Below are 10,000 nucleotides of genomic sequence, written 5' to 3'. Positions count from 1 at the left end.
AATTCTGAATGAGCATCAAAGCTTCGAAATGTATTTCATCTGTCAGCATTCACTGCAACGTCTGCAGAGAATGCATTTTGTCGTTGCGTCTGCTCATGAAAACAGTTTGTTTGTTTTTCTCCAGGCTCCTAAGACGCCGTTGCAGAAGAGCATGGACCTGCTGGGGAAGCAGCTCTCGCTCTACTCCTTTGGCATCATAGGTTTGTTGCTTTTTAAACCTCCCGTGTGTGGCTTCATCTGCAGCGTAACGGCTTTACGAGTGTGTTCTCTGCCTCAGGGGTCATCATGCTGGTGGGCTGGCTGCAGGGGAAGAGGATCCTGGACATGTTCACCATCGGTGTGAGGTGAGTCTCCCTCTCTGCAGCCACCGGATTATTACTCGCTGACCTTCGTCATGGCGGACATTTTGACTTCAAATGCATGTGTTGGAATAAAGCTCAACAGCGCTCTCACTTTTGTTATTTCACTCATGTTCTTATAATCTCCCCTCAGTCTGGCGGTAGCGGCCATCCCGGAGGGTTTGCCCATCGTGGTGACGGTGACGCTGGCGCTCGGTGTAATGCGCATGGTGAAGAAACGAGCCATCATTAAAAAGCTTCCCATCGTAGAAACTCTGGGTACGTTTGTCACAACGCACGGTGCACCACGCACGGTGCAAGACGCACGGTGCACGACGCACGGTGCACAGTGCAGGAATGTTAGTTTCCTGCGCAGTAAGAAGTAGACGTGTGTAATAACACAATATTACTATATTACACATGATGATGATCAAAGTTACAAAGTGCTTCACATTTCTGGAGGAAATCAAATCTCAACATTATCCACAACAACACTATAAGATAATAATTAATAATAAAACAGATCTGACTTAATGACAATAAATCCAGCGTTCAGGAAAACTTTTTATTTGAGAACCGAAAACTCAACAATTTAAAACAAAGTGATTTTAATAACGTGAGATAATAAATTCAGTTTCTTTAGGATCCAGCCGGAACATTCCTCAAATCAAACGTCAACAATGTGAAAAGCAAACATCGTGCGACATCGTGATGTCGAGGCCCAATGTTTTACTTCCTGTTTACAGTCGCCTTGTTTTCTCCGGCAGGCTGCTGTAACGTCATCTGCTCAGACAAAACGGGAACTCTGACCAAGAACGAGATGACCGTCACTCAGCTGTTCACGTCGGATGGACTCCACGCTGAGGTCTGAGAACGTTGACTCACGTTCCATATGTTAAAGACAATAATGGAATCTGTGAAGTCGGTCCATGTTCTACAGACGGAGGACGTTTTGTTTATTAGTCTTTAAACGGGAGTTTTGGGGTTTAACTTATTTTTAACCTTGTTGTTTGAGATGTTTGAGTTGTTCACCCAGGGTGTTGTCTTGCAGGTGACGGGCGTCGGCTACAACGGAGCAGGAGAGGTTTTAGTGGACGGAGAGATGATCCACGGCTTCTCCTGCCCGTCCATCAGCAAGATCGTGGAGGTGAGTCCAAAGAACATCCAGACAATGTCCGCTTGTGTTTAAAGAAACGATCGTTCAAATGATTATTTAAAATGATTCATATTATCAGAATCACAACACTGTGTGTGTGTGTGTGTGTGTGTGTGTGTGTGTGTGTGTGTGTGTGTGTGTGTGTGTGTGTGTGTGTGTGTGTGTGTGTGTAGGTTGGCTGTGTGTGTAACGACTCAGTCATCAGGAATCAAAATCTGCTGGGACGCCCGACGGAGGGAGCGCTCATCGCCCTCGCCATGAAGGTAAAAACACATCTCATCACATCTGGACTGTTGCTGAGCTGCAGGTGCTCGACAGGTGACGGCTCGAGGGAAGAATCAGAATCCTGATTGAGTTCCAGAAGAAGTGGATTTATATACCAGACATACTTCAGGACAGCAGCAGATGTATTTGTACAGTTTGTGAGATATGTGAGCAGAGAGCTTCATGTTGCATCCTCTCGCACAAAAACAAGCGATGAAGAATGTGAGCCTGGAGGAAGAAGAAGAACAGACGTCTTCTTCTTCTTCTTCTGGTAGCTTGAAGCGCCCGCTGCCCTTCTCTGGCGCCACTGGGGAGTTGAGTCATACAGCTCTCATGTGAATGTTTCTGTCATACATTAAACACCCGGATCTTTAATTCTTACTTTCATATTTTCTGTGGATGGATCAGCTGTGCGTCACATTTTCCAATGTCTCAAACTAGTTTCACATTTATGTGGAGGGATTGTTGGGAGGGTGTCTCTGATCCAGATGTTGTTCACACAGATGTGTCTGATGCAGCTGTGCTTGTGTGTTCCAGATGGGGCTGGAGAGCCTGCAGCAGGAGTACGTCCGTCTGGAGGAGCATCCCTTCTCGTCGGAGCAGAAGTGGATGTCTGTGCGCTGCGTTCACCGCACCCTGCAGGTCGGCATGTTCTACACCTGGATGATAAACTCTTATCACAGATTGTTCAAGAATTACAGCAACATAAGAATAAAAACACAAGAAATGAATAAAGTAATACTAACAGTGTGTAATGGAGTAACAGTGAAGTGAGACATATAAAGTCATATTAGAGAATCCTCTGCTTTGCATGTATTGATGTGCCCCCCCCCCCTCTCAGGATAAGCCTGGAGTGTACTTCATGAAAGGAGCTTATGAGCAGGTGATCCGTCTCTGCAGCTCCTACAACAGCAGAGGCTCCACACTGTCCCTGAACCACCAGCAGAGGGAGCTGTACCAGCAGCAGATCAGCTACATGGGCAGCGGCGGTCTCAGAGGTGATAACACAAACGATCTGTACACGTGTATCACTGTGTTCCACAGCTGGGGGGTGCTTGTGTATCACTGTGTTCCACAGCTGGGGGGTGCTTGTGTATCACTGTGTTCCACAGCTGGGGGGTGCTTGTGTATCAGCACTGACACTGAGTCTCTTTCAGTGCTGGCGTTTGCGTCGGGCTCTGAGATGGGGAGCTTGACCTTCCTGGGTCTGGTGGGCATCATCGACCCCCCGAGGTCGGGGGTCAAAGAAGCCGTGGGGAAGCTCATCAACTCCGGAGTCGCCATCAAGATGATCACCGGAGACTCGCAGGAGACGGCCGTGTCCATCGGTCAGAGACTAACTTCACGACAAGTGTTTCGATTTATCAGTTAGCGCTTCAGGAAGTTCCTTCTTTTCAGTTTTATTCGGTTCTATTAACTTTTATAATACATGAAAAACACAAAACTTACCATCATTAAAAAGCAGGTGACCTGTGACCTGTAACCTGTGACCTATAACCTGTGACCTATAACCTGTGACCTATAACCTGTGACCTATAACCTGTGACCTATAACCTGTGACCTATAACCTGTGACCTATAACCTGTGACCTATAACCTGTGACCTGTAACCTATAACCTGTGACCTATAACCTGTGACCTGTAACCTATAACCTGTGACCTATAACCTGTGACCTATAACCTGTGACCTATAACCTGTGACCTGTAACCTGTGACCTGTAACCTATAACCTGTGACCTATAACCTGTGACCTATAACCTGTGACCTATAACCTGTGACTGTGACCTATAACCTGTGACCTAACTGTGAACCTGTGACCTATAACCTGTGACCTGTAACCTATACCTGTGACCTATAACCTGTGACCTATAACCTGTGACCTATAACCTGTGACCTGTGACCTGTGCACATAAAGATAATCAGATAAGATCTTATTGTTTGGAGCATAAGTCACAGTAAACAAAGTAAGAGAATAAAGAGCTGACACCGTCAGGAGCTATAAATGAAATATTACCACACAAAGATGTGAGAACATATTTCAATATGTTTTTAAATGTAAGACTTGTACAGAGTTTAAAGCTAATAATCTGATATGTTTATGTCAACACTAAAGCTTCATTGTAAAGGTCTTTAACGGTTGTTGTCTCCGCTGTCTGCAGCCAGTCGTCTCGGCCTGTACTCTAAAGGCTGCCAGTGTTTGTCTGGAGACGAGGTGGATCATCTGGACCTGCAGCAGCTCTCGCACGTCGTCCCCAGAGTGAGAACGTCTTCATATTCTTTTACTGTCTATTCTTTATTCTAAGCAGATGAAGATGTGTCTTCTAAAATCCTTTCATGTGTTTAAAAGAACAAAGTGAAGTTTCAACAGAACGTCCTGATTCGTGTTGTCTCTACAGATCGCCGTGTTTTATCGAGCCAGTCCCCGACACAAGCTGAAGATCGTCAAGGTGAGCATGTTACATGTTACATCCTGTAAGTCCTCTGTTGTTTGAATGTGTAGATGAATGTAACGGCGAGTCGTTCAGCTGAATGACAGATGGCTCTGTTGTTGTTGTTTGATGAGAGACGACGCGCTGCAGCGACCGACACGCTTCTCGTGTGCACTTCACCTGCAGGATGTTTAAACGTATTGAGAAACAAAAAGTGGAACTCCAATCTGTAAACGCTCTTCATGTGTCCGGTCTCAGTCCCTCCAGAACATCGGCGCCGTGGTGGCCATGACGGGCGACGGGGTGAACGACGCCGTGGCTCTGAAGGCCGCCGACATCGGCGTGGCGATGGGCCAGACGGGCACCGACGTCTGCAAGGAGGCGGCCGACATGATCCTGGTGGACGACGACTTCCAGACCATCATGTGAGTCGGCACACTCGGGCCTCCTGCGCCCTGCGGTAACGGCTGTAAGGCACTTTGAAAGGGATGAAGAGTAACGCTGTGTGCTCTGCCTGCAGGTCGGCCATCGAGGAAGGAAAAGGAATTTACAACAACATTAAAAACTTTGTCCGCTTCCAGCTGAGCACGTGAGTGTGTGTGTGTGTGTGTGTGTGTGTGTGTGTGTGTGTGTGTGTGTGTGTGTGTGTGTGTGTGTGTGTGTGTGTGTGTGTGTGTGTGTGTGTGTGTGTGTGTGCTTCACTTTGTAGAGAAGTTGCTCTGATGTCAGAAATGTCCATAATAATATTATATATTAATATTGTTTTTTAAATGAATTCAGTGCTGATCATAGCTTCCTTTCTAAACGCCGGTGTGTTTACAGAATGAAACGGTGTAAAGTAAATGCTCAGCATTGATATTGTTGTTCTTCCACAGTGTGATCTTTAGGAAACCAGGAAGTGTCGTGAGAAGTGAACATTTAACTTTAAAAGTCTTAAAGCGTTGAATTAATTAATCTAAAAATAAAATCTTTCTAACACATGTTGCTTTGTGAAATCTCAATAATTAGCCTCCTCTCGCGTAACGTAAATCATTTAATAAACGTTTGTGAGATTTAGTTTGGTTAAATAAAGTTTTGCCCCCCCCCTGCTGGTCTCCAGGAGTATTGCAGCTCTGACGCTCATCTCCTTGGCAACGCTGATGAACTTCCCCAACCCGCTGAACGCCATGCAGATCCTGTGGATCAACATCATCATGGACGGACCTCCCGCTCAGAGGTACACAGGGGCATCATGGGAAATGTAGTGTTAAGATGTTTTTGCACTGGAACTTTGTTTTAGGCTGATTTCAGCAGACGTTTATATATCAGAGGAATTAATCGAGACAAAGTGCAAAAGAAATTCATTATTAAAGGACATTTAAATAAAATAACAAAAAGCCAAGAGAATAGAAAATAAAACTTACAGTAAAATAAATGAATAATTATTTGTTTTAACTGTTTTTTAAACCCTTTTAACAAGTTTAGATTTATTTATTTATCATAAGCACAACATTGGAAAATCTCAGATCTCAGGATTCATCCAATGTGCAAGTAAAGAAATAAAAGAGTTTAAATATAGGGATGAAATATAACGTGTGTATATATAATAGATATTTGTGGAATACAGTCATTTCTAATGTAAAGAGGAATGTAGTAAATGAGACGTAATAAATATATAATACAGAGAAGTAAACTGGTAGTAAAATAGTTATTTAAATGACTACGTTGTTTCCAGAGGAAAGTCTGAGAAATATAACCGAACAGCTCGATACATAAAACATATTTTAATAGAAATGAAAACGATGTATTGTTTCAGGCTGTTGGTTTATATACATTAGAAGTTGTTTTAATAATGAAATCAGAGAAAGTGGACAGATTTCTGGCCTGCAGACGTTCCCTTCACTTTTTCTTCTTCTAAATTATAAAATGACAAAAGTTTGAGTGGTTTGACGGCGAGTGTGTCGTCGTCAGTTTGGGCGTGGAGCCCGTGGACCCGGACGTGATCAGACAGCCCTCCTCGCAACGTGAGAGACAGCATCATCACCCGCAGTCCTGCTCGTCAAAGTCCTGGTGTCGGCGCTCGTCATCGTCTGCGGGACTCTGTTCGTCTTCTGGAGAGAGGTGGGTCCACAGGGCTCTGCAGGCATCACTTGCGTTCATCTGTAGGACACAGTGGAGAGAACTTCTTAAGATTATATATATATTATATATTATATTATATATATAATAATATATAGAGTATAATATATATATATAGTATTATATATATATATATATTATATATATATATAGATAAGATACTAGATATATTATATATATATATATTATAGTATATATATATATATATATATATATATATATATAATATATATATATATATATATAGATATCTATATATATTATATCTATATATATATATCTATATATCTATATTCTCCTCTATAGTATGATATCTTCATATAATATACTTAATATCTATTCTATAAATATATATATCTCTGCTATATTATCTCATCTCTCATATATCTCATACTCATATCTTCTCTACTATCATATACTATCGTCTATATCCTACTATCTCTCTCTCTCTACTATCTTCATCTTATATGAATGAATCTGTCCAGATTTGTGAATCTGTTGTTCTTAAGTTGCAGGACAACGTGATCACTCCTCGAGACAACCACCATGACCTTCACCTGCTTGCGCTTCTTCTTCGACATGTTCACACAGCTCTGAGCTCTCGTTCACAGGTGATCTTCAGTTCAGCTTCACTCTCACAGTAACGTTAGAAGATAACATCAGTTACACAAGTGGTGTGTGTGTGTGTGTGGGTGTGGGTGTGTTGTGTGTGCGCTCGAGCTCTCAGACTCGGATGGTGCATGAGATGGGGTCTGTGCAGTACAGGACCTTCTGTTACGCCGTCCTGGGCTCCATCATGGGTCAGCTGCTCGTCATCTACTTCCCTCCTCTTCAGAACATCTTCCAGACTGAGAGCCTCAGTATCTTCGGTGAGTCGAGTTCATATGATAAATCAGTTTGGACCTCATTCAATCTGATCAAACTTTATTTAAAGAGCACCATTCGAACAATTCAAATGCACTTCAAAGTGATTCACAAGAATGAGAATGAGGAGTTAGTAAAATGTTAATAAAACATGAAATTCATAAAAATCCATAATGATCAACATTAAGTGTTGATGCAGCAAAATACAGTGAAATAAATAATAAAGATCATAAAACGATAGAATTATAGAACGCTACATAAAGCCAGACTATAAAGATGACTGTTAATGAATTTAGTCAAATTAAGGATTTTTATTTGAGTGATGACGTCATGAATTAGGACGACAGACACTTTAAAACTTTAAAAGAAGCTTTGCATCTGTCAGACAAACAGGACTGATGACACCATGACAGGAGAGAGAGGAAACGTTACCTTCAGGGACATTACACATGTCTCTGTCTCACTACATATACAATACAGGACTGATGACACCATGACAGGAGAGAGAGGAAACGTTACCTTCAGGAACATTACACATGTCTCTGTCTCACTACATATACAACACAGGACTGATGACACCATGACAGGTGAGAGAGGAAACGTTACCTTCAGGAACATTACACATGTCTGTCTCACTACATATACAACACAGGACTGATGACACCATGACAGGAGAGAGAGGAAATGTTACCTTCAGGGACATTACATATGTCTCTGTCTCACTACATATACAACACAGGACTGATGACACCATGACAGGAGAGAGAGGAAACGTTACCTTCAGGAACATTACACATGTCTCTGTCTCACTACATATACAACACAGGACTGATGACACCATGACAGGAGAGAGAGGAAACGTTACCTTCAGGAACATTACACATGTCTGTCTCACTACATATACAACACAGGACTGATGACACCATGACAGGAGAGAGAGGAAATGTTACCTTCAGGGACATTACACATGTCTCTGTCTCACTACATATACAACACAGGACTGATGACACCATGACAGGAGAGAGAGGAAACGTTACCTTCAGGGACATTACACATGTCTCTGTCTCACTACATATACAACACAGGACTGATGACACCATGACAGGAGATAGAGGAAATGTTACCTTCAGGGACATTACACATGTCTCTGTCTCACTACATATACAACACAGGACTGATGACACCATGACAGGTGAGAGAGGAAACGTTACCTTCAGGAACATTACACATGTCTCTGTCTCACTACATATACAACACAGGACTGATGACACCATGACAGGAGAGAGAGGAAACGTTACCTTCATGAACATTACACATGTCTCTGTCTCACTATATATACAACACAGGACTGATGACACCATGACAGGAGAGAGAGGAAACGTTACCTTCAGGAACATTACACATGTCTGTCTCACTACATATACAACACAGGACTGATGACACCATGACAGGAGAGAGAGGAAACGTTACCTTCATGAACATTACACATATCTCTGTCTCACTACATATACAACACAGGACTGATGACACCATGACAGGTGAGAGAGGAAACGTTACCTTCAGGAACATTACACATCTCTCTGTCTCACTACATATACAACACAGGACTGATGACACCATGACAGGAGAGAGAGGAAACGTTACCTTCAGGGACATTACACATGTCTCTGTCTCACTACATATACAACACAAGACTGATGACACCATGACAGGTGAGAGAGGAAATGTTACCTTCAGGGACATTACACATGTCTCTGTCTCACTACATATACAACACAGGGAGTGTTGTATATGTTAATGTGTAGAAGTTACTTTTTGCACCTTCTCACTGTAAACCTCTGTGCTCCTCCTGCAGACCTGATGTTCCTGGTGACTCTCACCTCCTCCGTGTGCGTCGTGTCTGAGTCCATCAAGGTGGTGGAGCGGTGGAGGGGAGCAGAGAAGAGCCTGCCCTCCGACTGCTTCCATGAGGTATGACCTCCCCCCCCCCACCACCACCACCTCACCCGCTGTCCGGGCCGAAGGACTCTGAGGTTTGGAGGATGAAGATGAAGGTGACAGGTTTTAGGATCTCACAACCGATGGCACTGACTAATTAAGTTTTCCTGTGAGTTCCTCCGGAGAAACTCTGGTCTGGGACTGGAGGAGGCTCCCAGCCTCGGGGGGACGGGGCGAGGCAAGTTAGCGGACTGGACTTTTGTTAAACTGGGGAACAAGATGGCCGCTGGGAGATCCGAGCCTGTCCGAGAGCAGAGGGCGATCCGTAGCCGGCTCCAGTCCCCTCTCGTGGGGCGTCAGAGCGAGCGCAGCTTCCTCGCCCTCCAAAGATCCTCTGAAGAAGCGAGACGATATCTCTTCTTTTTTTAATCTGATCCTTTAGAAGGTGTTGACCACTGCTCAGCCTCTCATGGGTGACTGCGTCTTTTCTTTTGTTCCTCTATAGATGGTTTATTAGTGGAGGTGTAGCGGTACAAGTTCAGCTCGTCGTGGGGACGATCATTTCTTTATTTAGCTAAATGTGAACATGTAAAAAATCTAAAGACAGATCTGTGCTCAGCTCACTGAGCGTCTGAAGCTTTAATCCTGTTTTCTGCTGTGGACGTCTGGCTGCTAATGTTAAAAATATATTTATTAAATCACAAATATATTTTCATCATAATTTCATAAAGTAATCGGACAAAATTCAGACATAATTTAATAACAAGAAACTTTAACTGTTAGAAACCAAAAAGTCTTTAGTTAAATAGTTAAATAATGATAATAAATAGTAATAAATGTTTATTATAAATTTTACTTGAAACATAAAGAAACTTGTTTGGAAAAATCTGGTTT

The 10,000-nt window shown here is 43.0% G+C and overlaps 1 protein-coding gene across 1 annotated transcript in view; it reads left to right on the top strand.

Annotated features, from left to right (window-relative positions):
• Window positions 1–6,881, top strand: part of atp2c1 (ATPase secretory pathway Ca2+ transporting 1) — a 30,837-nt gene extending 23,956 nt beyond the window's left edge. The window contains exons 10-25 of the mRNA XM_029451798.1: window positions 125–200; window positions 278–344; window positions 493–617; window positions 1,106–1,203; window positions 1,390–1,485; window positions 1,668–1,757; window positions 2,296–2,400; window positions 2,600–2,756; window positions 2,916–3,086; window positions 3,917–4,014; window positions 4,154–4,204; window positions 4,445–4,611; window positions 4,707–4,775; window positions 5,286–5,402; window positions 6,137–6,286; window positions 6,814–6,881. Coding sequence (XP_029307658.1) covers window positions 125–200; window positions 278–344; window positions 493–617; window positions 1,106–1,203; window positions 1,390–1,485; window positions 1,668–1,757; window positions 2,296–2,400; window positions 2,600–2,756; window positions 2,916–3,086; window positions 3,917–4,014; window positions 4,154–4,204; window positions 4,445–4,611; window positions 4,707–4,775; window positions 5,286–5,402; window positions 6,137–6,286; window positions 6,814–6,829 — 1,653 coding nt within the window. The 3' untranslated portion in view covers window positions 6,830–6,881. The remainder of the gene's footprint in view (window positions 1–124; window positions 201–277; window positions 345–492; window positions 618–1,105; window positions 1,204–1,389; window positions 1,486–1,667; window positions 1,758–2,295; window positions 2,401–2,599; window positions 2,757–2,915; window positions 3,087–3,916; window positions 4,015–4,153; window positions 4,205–4,444; window positions 4,612–4,706; window positions 4,776–5,285; window positions 5,403–6,136; window positions 6,287–6,813) is intronic.
• The last annotated feature ends 3,119 nt before the right edge of the window (window positions 6,882–10,000 follow it).

Source organism: Cottoperca gobio, chromosome 16 (assembly GCF_900634415.1).
Source record: "Cottoperca gobio chromosome 16, fCotGob3.1, whole genome shotgun sequence".
Taxonomy (NCBI): Eukaryota; Metazoa; Chordata; class Actinopteri; order Perciformes; family Bovichtidae; genus Cottoperca; species Cottoperca gobio.
Note: the sequence above shows the minus strand (reverse complement) of the source record. Positions and strands in the feature narration are given on the sequence as shown.